The sequence below is a fragment of the Tribolium madens genome, unplaced genomic scaffold (genome assembly GCF_015345945.1).
Source record: "Tribolium madens isolate multiple individuals breed KSU strain unplaced genomic scaffold, Tmad_KSU_1.1 Scaffold_11;HRSCAF=98;Tcas5.2_LG3b, whole genome shotgun sequence".
NCBI lineage: Eukaryota > Metazoa > Arthropoda > Insecta > Coleoptera > Tenebrionidae > Tribolium > Tribolium madens.
This window is the reverse complement of record NW_025400975.1, coordinates 602,377-622,904: the sequence shown is the minus strand read 5'-3', so window position 1 is coordinate 622,904 and position 20,528 is coordinate 602,377. Positions and strand designations below refer to the sequence as shown.

General features: G+C 28.8%; 3 protein-coding genes across 4 annotated transcripts in view; 1 reads left to right on the top strand and 2 right to left on the bottom strand.

The window, feature by feature from the left end:
- The window catches only part of LOC123006065, a 2,238-nt gene extending 1,703 nt beyond the window's left edge, over window positions 1-535 (bottom strand). Inside the window, exon 1 of the mRNA XM_044400224.1 lies at window positions 299-535. Coding sequence (XP_044256159.1) covers window positions 299-508 — 210 coding nt within the window. The 5' untranslated portion in view covers window positions 509-535. The remainder of the gene's footprint in view (window positions 1-298) is intronic.
- Window positions 536-11,597: 11,062 nt separating this feature from the next.
- Window positions 11,598-18,387, top strand: LOC123005381. Its single transcript, XM_044399108.1, has 2 exons — window positions 11,598-11,955; window positions 17,785-18,387. Exons 1-2 carry the CDS (start codon window positions 11,750-11,752, stop codon window positions 17,957-17,959), a joined length of 381 nt encoding a protein of 126 aa, XP_044255043.1. The 5' UTR covers window positions 11,598-11,749; the 3' UTR covers window positions 17,960-18,387.
- Window positions 18,388-18,612: 225 nt separating this feature from the next.
- The window catches only part of LOC123007843 (nucleoprotein TPR), a 21,026-nt gene continuing 19,110 nt past the window's right edge, over window positions 18,613-20,528 (bottom strand). For both annotated transcript variants that reach the window (XM_044404525.1, XM_044403718.1), the window contains 2 exons: window positions 19,050-19,448; window positions 18,613-18,999 (listed from right to left, as the gene is read on the bottom strand). In XM_044404525.1, the coding sequence (XP_044260460.1) occupies window positions 18,902-18,999; window positions 19,050-19,448 (497 nt within the window). In that variant the 3' untranslated portion in view covers window positions 18,613-18,901. The remainder of the gene's footprint in view (window positions 19,000-19,049; window positions 19,449-20,528) is intronic.

Here is a 20,528-nt window from a genome sequence, read left to right as displayed (position 1 = left end):
ACTACTATCATTTTTTTCAATTTTAATTAAAAAAAAATTCAAGTTTTTTTAAAATTGCAAACCCAAAAATAAAACACAATTTCATTTTCAAAACAAGATCACCTTCAATTTTTATTAATTACTATTTTATGAACGCAGATGATTGTTCACCCTGTATGTAAAATTCCTTTTGATTATTTTCACCATCATTATTTTTAATAAAATAAATTTGTAGAAACTAATCCAGGAAATGGTGACAAAAATTGTTAAACATAAATTGGCTAATAAAACAACAAATTTATTTGTGTGCAACACTCACCCAAGTTGCTTCGTTAATTATGCTCTCGTTTAAAAGTTCCGAAATAGCAATTGCTCTAGGCTGTGGGTCCTTGCACTTGAACTTCTCAACGGCGGCAAAATGTTTTCCTAACATAACTGCTTTTTCATGTGAAGTACCACTATTGACACGCACAACACTTATTATAATTGTAATACTGAATAAGTTTTTGAAAATAGTAAAAGAATTCATTCCGAAATTGATTTTGATGAAGTTCTACTGTTAAATATCTGAGTGTGAATGAAAGCTAAGAAGGATTTTTTCAATATATAGAGTTCGCGACCCATGATGATGACTAACAGCATTGGGGAAGACCATGTTACAATTTTCTCCCGCGTATAGGTACGTACCTACTTGCGGTAGGTCAGGATTTAATCACTAATTAATTTGCAAATTTGACTAATAATAACGTTATAATGTGCAAAATTATGTAATCACATTTAATTTAGGCGCAAAATTTAAATATGTAAAACCCACAACTAGGAAATTCTAATGTCTCTACACAATTATAATCGTCATAATCTGAACCTGTTTCTGATTACAACAGCTTACTGTTTAGATTTGTTAAATAAATAAGTTATTGGATTTACACACTTTTCTTGGAATTTTGTTATTTTTAAGCACAATGAATCAGGAACAAATTGTTATTCTTTAAATAAGTTGTAACAACTTAAAACTTTAAAAAAAGACAAAAATAGTATAAAAATAAGCTGAAACTGAGACTAAAAGTTCAAAAACTTGTGAGTGAATGTGTGTGTAAAAAAACTATTGATATTTTTCAGGAACTGTCAGACATTGACCTTTTAATAAAAAAATAACGCAATTGTTAAAAACACAAAAAAGGGTTTGTGTTTTGCGAACATTTTTTTTATGTATTATAGCGGCCTCTTCTTTACTTTATTCATTAGTACTTACATAGTATAGTACATACGCACTAATTAGAAACAGTCTGCAAGATCTTATAGTTTTAAATGTGCCAGACATTTTTACCGTTTTCAAACACACATACAGGTTGTTCACCAAAATTAACCTGTTTCGTTTTTTTTGCAAATTCTTTCTAGTTGGTTTTTATTAGAACACCCTGTATCTCATGAATGGATGGTCTGATTTAATTTTGGTAAAAAGTTTTGAAAAGCTTGTTAAAATAGCTTTCATTTGATGGGCCACAAGTAGGGTAATGCCTTTTAATTTTTTAAAGTTGGGGTGCGTGGGGGTTACTAGGAGTGCTTTAAAAATTACGTCAAAAAATGTCCCCCTCGGAAACAAAATTGACCTCTTTCGGCGTTTTTGCAAAGTCTTTTTAGTTTCTGAGATAATCGAGGTGGCTCGTTTTCAATGGAACACCCTGTACAGTGTGAACAAAAAGTATGAAACTGAACGTTTTTTGCTCATTTTTTTTTAATTTTTGATTAATTATGAAAGTATTATAAAAATGTCACGTTTCTCTGAAATATAGCATTTTTTGAAATTTTTTGTTTTTGAGTTTTGCAAAATTTTTAATTTTTTCAAATGGCAACAACCCACTTTAAAACGTTTTTTTATATAAAGGCTATGATTTAAGGGCAACCATCTACACTTTGTTCAATTACCTATTATCGAAAAAAAATCATATAAGTTGCCATTTCGAAAACAAAATCGCAAAACTCAAAAAAAACAAATAATAGAGTCGTTGCATCCTTGGGAGTTTTTGTCTTTTTATCCATTAATAAAATTAACTTGGAAGAGTATGAAATACCTTAATTTCGATTATTAAGTTTGGGGTAGAAATAAATTTTTTGATATATTTTTTTTGTACTAAAAATTAAGATTTCAAAAAAAACGAAAACATGGGTCAATTATTTTTTAAAAAAGATTCAGAATATGCAATAAAAAATATGTGCAACGACCCGATTAAATTTAATTTTTAAGACACGATCACATTTTTTATAGCACTTTAATTTTTATTCATTATTATTTTCTGAAGGCAAATGTTTAAAAAAACCGTAGAGTGTTTGTATATGGCATTTTTTTCTGGGGCTAAAAACCTTGATGTACCAAGAGCATTATTGGATGTTTTTGCGACATCAAATAATGCCCATGTTACATACAACATTTTATGCCTTACTTTCTCCAATAATTTAACCTTATTAAATGAAAGCCCTGATAAGAGTAAAGAATTTAAAATATCGAGAAGTAATAACTTATCTTAGAAAACTGGAAATTAAAAAAAATATATCCAAAATGTTTCAGTACAGGAACCAACAAGAAATTCCCAAAGAAACTGAAAACTTACCTAAGGAGTCCAAAAGATTATATGATAAAGAATACGACGAATTTCTACGTTGGATGGCGAACATAGTTTGGACATTATAAATGAAATTTTCTTATTTGGATATTTTTTCGAATTGGTATGTGAATGACAATTATTTAGTCCCAAAATAATCAAAATCTTTCAATATTTTGAACAAATTTTTTTTCGGATAATTGAAAATTGCTTTAAGTAGATTTGTACCAGTTTTGAATATTATGGTTTTAACGGTGAAATCTTTTGACACCAAAAAAAGGTTAGTTAAGTTACAATGAAGACATATCAAAAAGCTATTTTTACACTTTTTTTACTATAATGGTGAACACAATAACATGTAATTAGGTTCAAAAATTAATAATGTTATTTGACATTTGTTGGAAAATATGGAAAATGTCGAATAAATAATAAATCATAATAAATCAAGAGCAGTATAGACTACACTGAGTTTTTTTATTATTATTAAAAATACAATATAAGTACACAGCCCTATGTTTGATTTAAAAAAAACATGTCGATCCATTGCAACCTGTCTGTAGTTTAAAATAAACAAAAACGAAAATAACTATATTTAAATGAAGACGAATACAAAAATCACAGGCAGACAGAGCGCATCTTCGATATAAAATTATGGAAAAGATACAGAAAACAATAAGAACAAGAAAATGATAAACAATCAGAAAATTTTACTTTGTCTCATATTTTTTGACATTTTTTGAAAATGGTTAAAGATAAGGACAAAGTTGTGGAAAATTAAATTTTTTTCTAAAAAACCTGCGACATCATATTATTTCATTCCTTTGTCCTTCCATGTCCTTTGTACACTAATTTTCTATCGTAGCATTTTCAAAAAAATTCAAAATTTGGGAAAATAAGAAAAAGCAAAATACCTGGTTTTATTTTTTTAAATTATGGTTTTCAGCAAAATGTTTGCTATAATTTTATTCCTTACTGTGAAGTATTTAATGACATATATGTCTGTAATTTTTTATTTTCTTTTCATCACCTTCATTAAATAAAGCAACTTTTTATTTCGTTACTCTTAAATTTTAGATACGCTACTAATTAGACTATCATTGAATGATACCAATGGATTGACATGTTTTTTTCTTGAATTTTTTTTGAAATTAAACTTAGGGCTATGTTCAGCAATATAAAAAAACTCATAGTATAGTTTGAAGAGAAAACAAAGAGTAAAGTTTATCTGACTACAGCGTCTTTTATTATTAAAAAAATTTCAGTTTTGAAACTAATTTTCTGTCCTGAAAATAGATTGTACCTATACAGTGCGCCAGAGAAAAATGCCATGTAAGGTAAGATACCAGGAACATAGAAAATATGTTAAAAAAATTCTATTTGCAAAAATTTCAAAGTTATGAGAGTTTAAATTTTGCACTTTGACTTATTTATTTCTTGTGAAATTTTCCAAGTTTTTTTGCTACAGGCTATTAGAAGAAGAAACAAGGAGGAAGCTGTATCCTAAATTGTAACTCTGTTGAATGTTATTTGTGGTTTTTATTGTCAAAATTTTTGTACCTTTACTAAATAATTATAAAAAAACAAACAAGATCATCAGAATCACTAAATAGACATAAAAAAATGTCAAATCAGAGAATTTTTTTTAATTTGTTCATGTCGTTTATCTTACAATGAAATTTTTCTCTGTATTGCATTTTTTTGACAATTTAACAAAACAAATCTTACGTAACTTTACTATTTTATCCATTTATGGAGTTTTATAAACAAAATTTAACCACAAATATGAGTTTACATAGACCACAATTCGTGATTGTGATATATTAAAATAACATTGGGGGAAATCTCCAGAAACTAGATGCTAGAATACTACTATAACTATAAATAACTTAATTTTATTACTGGTGACGTGTATTAATAAAACAGAAGCAATATTCCAATAAGAATTATGATACGTCACAGGAAGTGTTTCACTATTTCTGACGTCATAAATGGTGGTAAGGGGATTAGGTGTCGATGTCACACATGTTATGCAAACTGTGATCTCTGGACCAATTTATAACAACTTTAATAGTTCTGTATTAGAATATGAATCATTGTTAAATGTAATGCATGAAAAAATAAATTCATAGAAGTAGAATTGCTGTTTTCACCAACTAAGAATACTTTGATTTTAATTAAATATTTATATTCAGGCTGATTCTTTTAGGGCCTTTTACGTGATTAACTATAAAAATAAAACACGTTTTTCGTGATTATTTCAAAAACTGAAAGAGATGGATATAGGACATGTTGATAAAAGTCCTTCTACAAACTGATGCAAAATAGAATCACTTCATTTGAAAAAACTGAGTTATAGCTGTTTTTAATCACCATTAAAAAAAAATCAAACCAGCCTTGAAATTTGAGAGTTGACAATTTTGAAAATTATGAAAAAATCTTCGAACCTTTGGTTATCGAATGCAAAAAAAATTATTCACTTATCACAAAGGGTTCAAGAGCGGTGATGTTTTGAATGAACCTCTGCAAATGAAAATTTTGACAAAAATGTCAAAAACTATGACAGATAAGTACTAACAACAAGGTGCATTTTACTCAGTTTGAAGAGAAGAATTCAAAAATACAAAAAAATAAGTGGTTACCATTTAAAATTTCAAAGTTGGCGCCAATTTCTCCTAGTTCCGGAAGTTCACCCATTTTGAAAATAATTTAGCTGAACTCAGACTGGTCGATTTGGGTTGTGAAAAAATTGCAAATTCCTATCTGCATTAGAAATTAAAAAGTTTCTAAAAGAATCGGAATGCTTAAACAATTACGACCTCTGTGCCAAATTATGGTATACATTTTGTGTTTTTATTAAAAAATGTTAGCCATAATTTGGGACAGAGGCAGTACATTTTCCTAATACAGGGTGATTCAAAAGTGTCAGATCAATTCTCGAATGGTAATAGCTAAGTATAAAATTGACTGCAGATTTTTTCAAGCTGTTTTTTTTTTGGGAAAAACAAAAACTATCAATTTCCATGCTACCAAGTAGGCATTTTAGCTCTTTTGTTTCCAATGTTGTTGGATTTCATTTATTGTTGAATTTTCTTAATTTGTTAAATGTTTTGAACACCATGAGACAAAAAAGCGTGATTTTTTTAACAGAGACTGTTTAATATTGCCTCCAAGAATACATAATCTGAAATACCAAAAGGCCAAAGAACTAACCTTTGAAGAGCTACAGGGTGCGCCAGAACTCGAGCTCCAGAGAAAAATGCCAAACTTAAGGCTATGTTGAGCAATATAAAAAAAAACTCATGGTATAGTTTGAAGAAGAAAACAAAGAGTAAAGTTTATCTGACTACAGCGTTTTACCTTGTTATTAAAAAAATGTCAGTTTTGAAAATTAATTAATTAATTTTCTGTCCTGAAAATCGATTGTACACAGTGCGCCAGAACTCGCGCCCCAGAGGAAATGTGCCATGTAAGGTACGATACCAGGAAAAAATTCTATCTATAAAAATTTGTAAGGTATGACAGTTTAAATTTTGCTCTTTGACTCTATTTATCCATATTTTTTGTTGGAAAAATTATTTTCCAAGTTTTTTTGCTACACGCTATTAGAAGAGGAAATAAGGAAATAATTATTTGTACCTTTAACTGGCAAAATTTTTGTACCTTTACTAAATAATTGTAAAAAAAAACACACAAAATCATCAGTATCATTAAATAGACAAAGTAAAATGTCAAATCTCAAAAAATTAATTTTTCCATGTTCCTGGTATCTTATCTTACTTGAAATTTTTCTCTGGGGCGCGAGTTCTGCCGCATCCTGTATATCTCGCGACAAAAGTCTCAAACAGTTTTTGTCATGAGAACTTTTAACTCAGTTGAATACCACCACCCAAAAAATGATCCGAGCCTTTTGAATCACTCTATATGTTCATATCTATCTATTTATTGATTTTCCAAATTATTATTCTTTCCAAGAGACTTTATTGTGAATTCTGAAAGGTTTACAGAAATAACCGTCCATTATTTTTTAATAAGATCCATATTTTTTTCATCACTGAACTAGGAAAAAAATTGTATTTTTACAAATAAGGGGATAAATTTATAAACTGTTTTTGATTAATTTACACATTTAAAACAGGATATAATTACAAGATATCTTCAAATTATTTCATGTATAGAAAAAAATACCACAGACCAAAACCACACATTGATGGTTGGTCCTTAAGTTGAGTCATTTAAGCAAATATTTTAAAATTGTGTTCATTACGTTACCCAACTCAATGGCATTCAGTGGCTACGTATGAGTAACACGACATACCGGTAACAAAATCTTGAACCCTCTTGATTCATCCGTAGTTGTCGAAAAGTTAAAACTCCCACGCTTTATAAATTGTTAGTAAAAATACATAAGAAATTTCTTGTGGTTTGTTTTTTTCCAAAAAGTAGACAAAATTACATCATTTGAACTAAACAATTCAGAAAAATTAGGTTTGTGTCTTATTAAAATGTACTGAATAAATCTAATATCTAGCACAGAACACAGTAGAAGACCAACAAATACAGGTGCGCCAGAATTCGCGCCCCAGAGAAAAAATTTAAGTAAAGTAAAATCGTTTTCCTAAGACCTACTAAAAATTTTATTACTTTTTAGTTAAATGCGGTATTGTTAAGAGTAAACAAATCATAAATTAGTGGAACCCACCCGGAGCCTGAAACAGGTCAGTTTTTAACAGGGCCGGATTACTTACTTTCTTTTTGTCTAAAATACTTGAAATGTTTTAATAGTTTTTTTTTAATAATAGCTTAGTAACAACACTTGCAAAGGAACGTACCATTTATGGAAGGTTACAAATTCAAGCCATTGTTTGGTTAATCCCTTATAATGTGTCATAAAATTTTTAGTAGGTCTTATGAAAACGATTTTACTATAAGATAAGTTACCAGGAATATGGAAAAATGTTTAAGAAATTCTATCTGTCAAAAAATTTTGACCTTTATTTTTTGACATTTGACATTTTTTAAAGTCTATTTGAATACTGATGTTTTGTTTTTTTACAATTATTTGGTAAAAGTACAAAAAATTTGCCAATAAAAGCCACAAATAACATTGAACAGAGTTACAATTTGGGATAGAGCTTCCTTATTTCCTCTTATAATAGCCTGTAGTAAAAAAAACTTGGAAAATTATTTTTCCAACAGAAATAAATAGAGTCAAAGTGCACTACTTCGAAATTTTTATCGATAAATTTTTTTTCATGTTCCTGGTTTCCTACTGTATATGGGCATTTTTCTTTGAGGCGCGAGTTCTGGCGCACTTTGTATAACGGGTGTTTATTTAAATTTGGCGTTATAGTTGACGGTGATATGTATGTTGTAAACGGATAATAATTTTTAAGAACTTAAAAAACACCCCTCACATTTTTTTAATTTAAAAAACCACTGTCATTTTTTTCATTTGTGACAAATAATGTTATTGGCTAGGATGTTAAGCCTTGATCTTACCAAAATATTATTTTAATGTTAAGAAAAAATTACAGTTATTGACAGGTTTGTCTTTATGACATTGCAACACCTTAAATTACATAGAAATAATAGTACTTATATTATTCAACGAGCATATAATAATGGCTATTTTTTAAAAAACGAGTCGTATACGAGTTTTTTAATCACCTGAGTGGAATAATGTTCATTATATGCAAATAGAATACGACATTTTATCTACGATCATTTTCTACTTACAAAATTTATATTTGTTATGACAGACTTGTGATAAATGTGAATTATGAGTAGCATAATGTATCTACAGGATGCGCCAGAACTCGCGCCCCAAAGAAAAATGCCATTGAAGGTAAGATACCAGCAACATGGAAAAAATGTTATAAAAATTTTATCTATAAAAATTTCAATGTTATGAGAGTTTAAATTTTGGGTTATTGAAGAGGAAACAAGAAATAAACAAGAAAGCTGTGTCCTAAATTGTAACTCTGTTTAATACTATTTGTAGCTTTTATTGGCAAATTTTTTGTACCTTTAATAAATAATTGTAAAAAAATATATACAAGATCATTAGTATCATTAAGTAGACACAAAAAAATGTCAAATGTCAAAATTTTTTGACAGAATTTTTTAAACATTTTTTCCATGTTCCTGGTATCTTATCTTACTTGAAATTTTTCTCTGGCGCGCGAGTTCTGGCGCACCCTGTATAGTTAAAAGAGCCAAAGTGCAAAATTTAAACTCTATAACTTCGAAATTTTAATAGATAGAATTTTTTTTACGTTACATGACATTTTTCTCTGAGGCGCAAATTCTGGCGCACTCTGTATAGTCGCTATGATGTTGATGAGTGCTTCATCACTTAGTTATCAGTTATCACTTATCAGCTATCGCTGAAAAAACAAAAACTACAACGGTTGCAATAGTCTATTTGCTTTTGAACAAATTGTTAAAATCTCAAGTTAACGACTGATACGACTTCTCGCGAACATCCCGTATTAATTAACACAACTTAATGATAATACTTTCGAAATTTTATCCGTATTTGCACTTATTCATCACATCGGATATTATACTTTGCGTACAATGAGTTTCTCACCTACCAGAATTTCTTGTACAAAATAAAGAATATAAACAGTAGATAAAACTTACTTTATTTCACTAGACGACTACTTTATCTACTGAAATTAGTTGATAAAAGAACTCTTTAACATTGAGTACCAAATAAAAGATTTTGTTTTATAGCCCTGTAGATTTCTTTTCGATTTGCCCTGGTAAATAAGTGATAAGTTCGAATAACTCATTCGTCATAATTTTCAGAAGAAATTATTTCCGATAATTCCAAAAAGAATTCCAGTAATTTCAGAAAAATTCTAGTTATTCATAACAATCCAATATCATTTTAACAATTCAAATACTTCCAAGAAATTTTGATTAAATTCCAAAAATTTGTACAACATTGTCAATTTTCTCGGAAATTCGTAAATAAATAAATAAATCAAAATATTGTCGTTTTGTAAATAAATCATCATTATGCAACCAGTTATTATTGGGTAACGAATGAATTTCGAATAAGCAGCAAAATATATAAATAAATCAAGGAACAGATTACACAAGCATCCCAACGTCCTAAACACCCCATCCTTACCATATTTTTTTCTGTCAAATTGGCGAACTGGTGACATAATAATTATTTTACTTATTTTTGGTAACAAATTACAAAATTGCAAATATATCTTCTCTTTAAATTTTCATCTTTTATTGGAAAAGAAAAAAACAGCTTTATTTATTTATTTTTTAATATACAGGGTGACTTTTATAGTGGTGCTGAAATTTGAAAAGGTTATAGTACAAGTCTAAAAAAAGTCAAAATAACTCAACTTGCCTTATCTGAATGTTTGCAATTTCTGAGATATACAGAGTGCGCCAAAAATTTTGATATTTATTTTTTGACATTTGACATTTTTTTTTATATCTATTTAATGATACTGATGATCTTGTATATGTTTTTTTACAATTATTTAGTAAAAGGACAAAAATTTTGCCAATAAAAGCCACAAATAACATTGAACAGAGTTACAATTTAGGATACAGCTTCCTTGTTTCCTCTTCTAATAACCTGTAGCAAAAAAACTTGGAAAATTATTTTTCCAACAGGAATAAAGGATAAGAGAAAATAAGAATAAATAAAATTTTGTTAACATTTTTTCTATGTTTCTGGTATCTTATCTTATATGGCGCACCCTGTATAGAGGGTTTTAGTCACCCAATAAATTGAAATTAAACATGAACAAGAAAAAAACAAATATGATCTCTGAGTCAGCTACTTAAAGTTTATTAGTTTAAAAAAAAATGAGTTAAAATGAATCAAAAGTCAGAAAAAATATAATAAAGAGATAAAAATTTAGCATCAATTTTTTGTATACAAAATGTTACCAGGATCTGTAGCACAATAAAAAAGTTTACAATTCCTTCCAATGAAAATGAGCTATAAAGTTGTAAAACATTACATAAATAAAATAAATAAAAAGATTTAAAATAAAAAGATTTAAAAAAAAATTACAAAAAGATTTTATTCTTCGACACTGTCAAAATTTACGGTTTTTCTCCCGTGTGAGGAAGTTTTGACAACTGTTTGGCATTTCTCAATACAAAACGTCTAATTATTTTTAACAGATTTAAAGCAAGTTTAACCCTTGTTGACTCTAACTCGAAGAATAAAATATTGTATTCCACTCGTTTGAGTGTAAATCGGACGCTTTATTCCACCTCGTGGTTTAAAAATCCACTCTTTGGTCAAATAAAGAGTCCGATTTACACTCAAACTCATCCTCTATGTTAAAAGTGAATTTTATCTACTCTTCGACATTAGATTTCATTGTTGAATTTTACTTTGACATTTATAAATATCGACCAAATTGACTACAAAATTAGTGAGGATTGAATAAAATTTTATATTGTACACGACGATAAAATTTTCATTATCTTTTCGAGCATATTAGCGTCGAGGCGTCAGCTGAGTAAAGTAAATTACTCTCAAACATAAATTTCAATTTTATCGTCTTGTATAATAAATGTTGGTAGTAATGATTTTTTTATTTCATGAAACTCAGTCACTGACACTTTTCCGTAAGAATTAGCAGTTTCATCGAATAAGGAAAAAATCTGTTTATCCATTTATTTTCAGTTGATAAGTCAAGGTCTGATAACAGTCAAATATATTTGCATTATTGTCTCCAGTCTGGGTTGTGTCTCTGTTTATCGATAAATTTATTATTATAGGTGCACGAGATTTTACGATAAAAATAGTCGTTGAATTTTTTTTTAAAGCATTAATAATAATAGTTGTTTACTGACTGTTAATTATCGTAAGTAAGTAAGATGACTGTATATTTGTATATTTTAATTAATAGAGAAAAAATCACTTGTAATTTTGCAAAACCAAAGTATGAATAATGTCTGACGTCATAATTTAGAGGTGATATAAAGAAAGTACGGCAAGCCTCCAAGGAGTCCTAAGCCAGCACACGTTGATAAAATGTATTAACAGACGAAGTTCTAGTGGCAGACGATCTAAAATTGTACACTGCGATAATCCACAAGTGTCACTAAAAATAAAGAAAAAAATCGGTGGCATTTACAAGTCGACGCCAAAATTTCGTTCGGCAGAATTAAATATGTGCTACGTTTTGCTTAGACAATTAGTGCTTTTTACTGTTATTTTTGCCGTTAAAGGAGCCAGTTTACACAGATTTGTGGATTTAGTACATACTCCTACTTGTGTCGCGTTAACGTGTAAAATTCCTCAACCAAGGGCCGTTATTCTAGCACAAGAAGTTAAAATTCCCCAGGATACAGCACCCCACATGGCTGTTTTTCACAGGTGAGGGGTGATTTAACTTTTTCTTATTATTATTATTTTGCAAAAGCAAAATAGCCAAACCTTTCATTCATTAGTTATTTGACACTATATTAAATAATGGTAAGATTTTTTTTAATTTGCATCACATATTTCATCAAGTAATATTACAAAAAAATAACGCTTAGCCTGAAAAACTTAAACCGGTATGTGTTTGCGTTTTATGAATTATGAAGGTCTCCAAATAAGCGTCGTTTTTTTGTCATACAGGATGTTCTGTCTAAACCCCAGATTAAAAGTATTGGGAGTTCGAATAATCATGTTTATTTGAAAATTGGTACATATCCATAATCCATTAAGTCCTCCTAAATGAAAATATTTTCAAGATGGCGGCACTTCCGGTTATGCCGGAAGTCGGTCTCAACTTTCTTATTTTAAATGGGAAGGGATATTTTTTAGTGTGTTTTTGGATTAATCGGGTTATTTTAAGGGAGTTTTCATCAGCTTTCCCTATACCTAAATTTAGCCGTTTTTGAAATATTTGGAGTTTTTCAAAAATTTTTGGATCTGCATCTTCCAATTAAAAAATCGGTAACTCTGCCATTTCTTAAACTTTTGAATTCGTTTTTTTGGGGTTTGAAAGAGAAAGCTTAGATCCTTTTTCTGGTGTTTTCAAATTTTGAAAAAAATAACATATCCCAAAATTTTAAGTTTACTTTTGTAATAATTCAAATACTCATAACTCAATTTTTCCAAATGAATTTTTGTTCTACTAAATAGAAGAGAATTTAATTGTGCATCGATCTGTACTAACATTCTCTCTTTTTGTTAACACTACAGAAAATTTATTACTACCCACACCTGTTTTCGCATAGTTTGCTATGGAAATCAAAAATGTGAAAATTTTCTCTAAACAAACATCAACAGTAAATTATTATTTGACAAATAGTGCCAAAATAGGGAAAATGAAAGTTACTCACACTTAATTATTATTAATTAATTTGAATCTATAATTAGAGTAGGCGGTTTTTTTCTTTATGAATGAAAAAATGTATTCTAATTAAATATTACCGTTCAAAATCTTATTATTTGATTCTTTAACTTAATTAACTATGATAATCATTGTTTTCATACCTAATAAAGCCTAGTCTAATTATCAATTCAAATGATCGCATTAGTTATACTAGTTATCAAGTAGCCAGTATTATTTATTATTTTTACTTGTTTAATGAACTACATCATTATATTTTTTTACACTCTCCATAAATACAAAATAAATTCATTAAATCTAAGTTTGAGTAGCTTTGATTCTCCATATTTTGGCACTATTTGTCAAATAATAATCCACTGTCGACATTTATTGAGAAACAATTTTGAAATTTTTGATTTCCATAGCAAACTATGCAAAAACGGGTGTGGGTAGTAATAGATTTTCCGCAGTCTTAACAAAAAGTCACCATAACTTGACAATTATTAAATTTGGTATAGGGAATGTTAATTGATTGATGCAGAATTAAATTCTCTTTCATTTAGTAAAATAAAAATTGGGGTATTTCATTTGAAAAAATGAGTTATGGGTATTTGAATCATTGCAAAAGTAACCTTAAAATTTTGGGGTTTGTTATTTTTTTTTTCAAAATTTGAAAATACCTGAACAAAGATCTAAGCTTTCTCTTTAAAACGCCAAAAAACGAATTCAAAATTTTAAGAAATGGCAGAGTTACCGATTTTTAAAGTGCAAGGTGCAGATCCAACAATTTTTGAAAAACTCCAAATATTTCAAAAACGACTAAATTTAGGTATAGGGAAAGCTGATAAAAAGTCTCTTAAAATAATCCGATTAATCCAAAAACGCAGTAAAAATTATAGCTTTCCATTAAAAATAAGAAAGTTGAGACTGACTTCCGGTATAAACGGAAGTGCCGCCATTTTGAAAATATTCTCATTTTGGAGGACTTAATGGATTATGGCTATGCACCAATTTTCAAATAAATACAATTATTCGAACTCCCAATACTTCTAATGTGAGGTTTAGAGGGAACACCCTGTATATTGGTATAAAACTTGGGTGCGCTGTTTTACTTTTTTTTCGCTTTTTATTTTACTGTTTGCAGTCAGTTTTAGAAGGAAATTTCCTGGGTTAACGACAGTTTTATGGGAAACAAGTTAAAATTACTTAGAATTCTGGAAATTTATTTAAAGCCGTTTGACGTGAAACTCGTTTTTGTCATCAAAAATTTAGGACGATTCTGTAATTTAAATAAAAATAAGTGCAAATGTGAAGATTTAGCAGGTGATAGAAGAGCTCAAAAAAGTCTAAACAACATATAACTTGTCTTATCCGAATGTTTATAGTTTCTGAGATTTAGAGGGTGGGAAAAATTGTCAAAAAAATAAAATATAGGGTGTTAAAACTCGCAAAAAAATTCAAGTAAAATAAGATATCAGGAACATGGAAAAAATGTTTAAAAATTTCTGTCAAAAAATTTTGAAATCACTTTTTGACATTTGACATTTTTATGTGTTTATTGATACTGATGATCTTATATGTATATGTTTTTTTTTATAGTCATTTCTTAACTTTCTTAATCTCTTAACTTCGAAATATTTATAGATAGAATTTTTTTAACTTTTTTTCTATGTTCTTGGTAACTTTATTACCTTACCATTTGAGTACTTTTTCACAAAGTTTACATTGTCGGTGATATTTGAAGTAATGAAATTCAATAAAAAAATGCTTGCAAATTTTTACTATGATATTTTTATGTAAGGCCACTGTTTTCTGTGCCTCTTTTTGCTGGTTTTAACTCATTTTTTTAAAAATAATGTAACAGATTTTGAACAGCTAACCTCAGAGATCATATTTTTATTCAAATTTATTCGACAAACAAGTTATTTTGACTTCTACTATCACCTGTTAAAATATTTGCACATACTTTAAAATCACCCTATATACAAGTGAAAATAATAAATTAAATATTATTCATTTATACGTAAAATAAATATTTTACCTTGCTTGTCATTATCATGTTTTATGTACAATAAATACTTAACAGTGTGATTCAAAAAGGATTGCATCATATCACTCAATTGATTTAAAAATGCAAATGAAGTGTTTCTGTTATCTATACTATCAGAAATAAGCGGGCAAAATACTAAAAATCAAGTATAACACATGCAATGTAGAGGTAAATATTTGTTAAAAGATAACTTCACTAAAGGTTGTGATGTTAAAGGGATTCCAAAAGTGGAAATAAATTGTAAAAAAATGACATCATTATTTAATATCCCTTTTGCATGTTTTTTTGTAAATTTCTTCAAGCAAAAAAGTTATGATTTCATGCACAATTTTTTTTCCCGTTGAAAAATTATTTCTTATAGATTCTGAGGCAATGAGTTCAAAAAAAAACTATTTAAAAAGTTCACCACGTTATGTTTAAGAAATATGTAATCAACTAAAATATAAAAACCGCCAAACAACAAATTAAGATGAGATATTTTTCTTTGTTTTTTATAATTTCCTGAATCAGTTTCCTTTATAACAGTCCAACAATAATTTCCTAACATATTTATTATTTTATATATTTTTTATTTTATTTTTATTATAGTTCGCAACAAAAAACTGTGATGTGATACAAAAATTAACAGTGTTTTGCTTTTGGTTTTCCTCTTTTGTCAAATGTATTTCACTATTACTCAAAACTATTTCAGAGTGTTCCGTTTTTATTGTTACAAATTTAAACAGGTGATAGGATATTCAATTCTAAGACAAAAGTTTTCTATAAACATATATCGAAAAATACTTGGTAAGGGAGCTACACCCCCTGAAAGGGGGCTAATAGGTTTTTGCTAATATTTCAGAAACCATTTAAGATAAAATTACAAAATTTGGTACAGATGATAACCTTTACACACCTAAACGAATTCAAACATCAAATGTTGAAATTTTTAATCAGGGGCGTCCGAAACTGGTGGGGTTTAGGGTAAAAAAATACCCTATCTATTTTGGCTTTAGTTTCTTTAGTTATGCATTGACCAAAATGGTGGTCACTTTGAACAACTCCTTTAGATTTAGGCAAATTCATTTAATTAATGTTATTATTGTTACTGTAATGTAATGTTAATTAGTTGAGGTTGATTAAAAAATATGAATTTCTTGCTTTTATTATTCTGTAAATTCTGATTTATTTGAATGTTGTATTGGTGTGTAACATAAATTTTAAATTAATTTTATTCAAAAACAATAAGAGAGACTTTTCTGTGATAAACTATCGAACTTAAGATTTTGTTGCTGAAAGTACTGAGAAACTAAAGCCAAAATAAATAAGGTGTTTTTTTACCTTAAACTCCCCCAGTGTCGTACGCCCCTGATTAAAAATTTCCACATTTGATGTTTGAATTCGTTTAGGTGTATAAATGTTATCATCTGTACCAAATTTTGTAATTTTATCTTAAATGGTTTCTGAAATATCAGCAGAAACATATTAGCCCCCTTCCAGGGGGTCTAGCTCTCTTACCAAGCATTTTTCGATATATCTTTATAGAAAACTTTTGTCTTAGAATTGATCCTAGCACCTGTTTAAATTTGTAACAATAAAAACGGAACACCCTGTATTAATGTCAAAACGAAATAGTTTTGAGAAAGAGTGAAATACATTGACAAAAGAAAAACACTGTAATTTGACTAAAAGTATATTAAACAAGTTATTATTTGTAAACTAGTGTTATCCGGCGCATCCGCCAAGATGCTCTTTGGTTGAAGAAAATACACGGTTTGGTTGTTTTAACAATCTGGACCAAATTGTGTGAAAATAAACTTTTCAGGGTGCTTTTTTAAGATGTCAAAAGAAGCTAAAGTATCTCCGTTTAGCTTAGCTGAAAAATGTTTGTTTTCAAAGATAAAGGGTTTCAAACGTATGGCCTTGAATGTAACGGAGAAAAGAATGTAAACAATATTTTTTTTTTGAGTTAATTCGATTGAAATATACATAATCACCATCTACAAATAAAAAGTTAGAAAACTACGAGTAAAACACTTTCATTTTTAGATACGGTTAACTCTTTGAATTGTGTGCTATTAAAGTTCGTAACCTTGACATAAAAAATATTTTTTGGCATGAAATATGTGCCAAAATTCGTTCTAAAGTTTTATTTCTTGAAAATCACAATTTGGCGTATTATGAAAAATGTTATTGGTTCTAAACAAAGAACCCTAACTTTTAACAAATATTTTCAATTTTGATTATAAATAGGCTAAGCGGTTTTTAGGATGTCTAGGGTGTCCCAGTAACTTGGTACAGTCTTATTATATTAGTCTTTAATTCTTAAAATAAAAAAAATATAAGTATAGGAAATTATTAAATAATTTTTTTTTAAATTCAGATTTAAAAGTAAATAATGGACTTTACCAACTCGGTGCTGTATGTACAAGATTTTAGTTAAAATTTCTAAATAAGCAAGATTTTTTACAAATTATTATGAGATAGAATACATAAAATGTGGATTAAAAAAAGCATTTCTGGACGTCTTTTTTCAATCAAAAACTGAACCGGCTTTATTTATGAATTATATTTAAATTTTTTTATTTGAAAAACTGTTTTCAATATTTTTTATTGTTAACCGTGATATCAGGAAAGTGTTTAATGCCTGAAACACGTTCCGAAATGAATCACTTGCTTTATTTATATTACCAACTCTTGCGATAATACTCGACTAACAAATAGAAACTGATTTGTAAATAATAGTTATTTATGTCTTACTTTAATTATTGATCAATATTGTGCTGTAGGGCATTATTTATTTCTCAGGACATTATCCTCCTAGATTTTTACTAATTTTCATTTTTGCTTTCAGATGCGATGGAGGTAGTGGCTGTTGTGGTCAAGGCAAAGTTTGTAAGGCCGCTAAGGAGGAAATACTTAATGCCACAATTTTTGTGAAAATCGACAAACAATATAAACCATATTTTTTTGAAATAAGAAATCATACATCATGTTCGTGTCAGAATATTGCAGATACTCCAAAATAACACAAGGTTATTTCCAATGAAATGGAAATTATTGAAGAAGAAAATAATGAAGGAAAAAGAAAGTGAAGAAAATATTTCCGAAAAATTTTTGGATTAGGCTTTCACCCTTCCACATCAATTATTTCTCCATTGCATGACAAATGGATTCTAGATGTGATGAAAGGTTATCTAACACCGAATACTTAATTTTATATTCTGATCAGTATTACAATAAATTCATGACAATTCTTCACACATTTAAAAAACTATAAACTGAAAAGGACCTTCTATGGTCTTTATTATTAAAACATTAAGAGTTCATCATTCATTCATTTCAAACAAACATTCCAAAATCATTTCATCAGACTTTTTGTGCAATTGTGATATTCGTACTTACAATGTAGATTAGTTTATTTATTTTATATTATTTATGTAAATAAATATTTATAATTGAGGAGCAAAAGCGTTTTATTGTGATTAGATAAGTCTCCTGAAACACTATCTTATTTACTTAATGTATTTTTGTTTTTTTTAATAACTTGACAATGAAACCGAAAATGATTAACAGCTTAGATGTATTTATAGCCAATTTAGTGTTTCTGAAACGAGCCGCGTAGCGACGAGTGATGAAAAACCGATATGTGAATGTCGTTTTTTAAATAAAACACAGTACCCATCTTTTTATTTCATGTTGAAACGATTGTATCTAAAGTAAATGTAAACAAAATAACACAATACTTAAACTAACACTCCTTGAAAATGAAATGTTAAAACTGAATAAAAAAATTCTCCAGTCAGTCAAGAAGTTCTCAGTATACGAATTTACATTTAAGACCTACCTAATTCACTTTTTACACCGAACTAAATATAAAAAAACACTTAAACAAAATATCTACACTCTATGTGTAAATTTTGAACGCGTGTATTACTTGGAATGGTAGTGTTAAGTATAATTACATTAACTTAAAATCTGCCATATGGACGCTGGGCACGCCCTCTAGGACGTCTTGAAGCTCTAGGAGAATAATTTGACTGTAAATTAGGTCTTCCTCTTGGTCCATCTATTGAAACATGTTATTAAAATCTCGTTTTTAATTTATAAAATACTCACCTGGATGTCGTTGTTGTTGTTGTTGTTGTTGAGGGCTATGTCTGTGTTCTCCCCACACAATCGGGGTTGGTCCAGACCTGGACACACCTCGAGAAGCTAATTGTCTTCCAGATCGTCGTGCTGTTGGTCCTCCAGCACGTGTTGTCCTTGATCGGGTATTTGTACTTGGAGAAGCTTCAGCTTCTCTCCCTTCTTCTTCTCCTTCTTCAGTACTAGGTTGTTTTTCACCTTCGGAGGTGACACCATCGTAGCCTTCGGACTCTTCTGGGTGGTTTGATTCCTGGGTGCCTTCAGCAGACGTGCCTGCTATGCTCGGGGGGCCCATACATTCTTCCGAACTGCCTTCAGCTGCAGGTTCATCCTCCTCGACACCGCTAACCGTAATTGATGGAATTTCAGCTGAAACACCAAATAGTAATTTAACGGATACAATTTTTTTGGGTGAAAACTGAACGCCAGTGGTAGAGTTTCACAGAAAAGGCTTGAAATAATAGTTGAAAGTAAAAATAGTTTCATTAGTTTATTTATGATCCATAGAAACGATATTACAAAAACAAAACCCAGACTAAGTTTTTGTTATTGTAATTTCGTAAGCATTTCTTCAGTGAAAAAATTTTACTTTTGACTGGTTTTTAAAACGAGACTCGTTCTTCTTTTTTAATATAAACGTTTTAAATTAAATTTTTGAGAAAAAAGATCTTTATCGTTACCAACAAATACAATTCTTGCATCTTTCATCCTTCAGAAAAACACGATTTTAACTCTTAAGAAAGAGATTCGATTAAACTCTTTACTTTTTTTACTTTCAATCTTTTTTCCTTCTCTAAATTTTTGATAATACCGTCACTTTGCAGTTTAGTTAAATAGATACAATTTTTAATTCTGATTTTGATTTAAATAAATTATTTTATCCACAATCACTCTATAAAGAGACTTTATTCCACACTTTAGACACGTATAAAGTACCACTTTATTTTAGTGGAATAAAAGTAACTTTATTCCACTGTTAGTAACTAGCGCCCCGCATAAGAGCTTACTAAACTACGTTTAACCGAAAGCACATTTGGCGTGACGTTTAAATGTCAGTTTAATTTTTAATTAAGTTTCGAATAATTTGGGCCTGTGATTGTAGATAAAACGTTATATTACAGTCGTGTGTTAGTCGCGTTTTATCCACTTAAGAAAATTAACCGCTTGAACTGACGTTCTCGCGGTTAAACATTCTTGCGTGGATAAAACGCTTTTTAACACACTCTTACAATAAATAACTATTTTATTAAAAATAAATAAATTCCTTCAGTAGTAATTTACACATTTGTCACAAATCCTAAACAAACATTTTTTGTACAATTGTCAAATTTTTCATTAAATTAAGAAATATTTATCATAAACAATATAATTTGTTTTCTAAAACTTACTAACAACAACAAAAAACCTTACTATATGAGTACCTCTAATAAAATTAGGTATATAATATTA

What these genes read in the sequence shown, in the direction of transcription:
- LOC123005381 (XM_044399108.1), top strand. Translation starts at nt 11,750, where the DNA reads ATGTGCTACGTTTTGCTTAGACAATTAGTGCTTTTTACTGTTATTTTT. An exon ending in CACATGGCTGTTTTTCACAG is followed by an intron (nt 11,956 to 17,784) that starts GTGAGGGGTGAT and finishes TTTTGCTTTCAG; the next exon opens with ATGCGATGGAGGTAGTGGCT.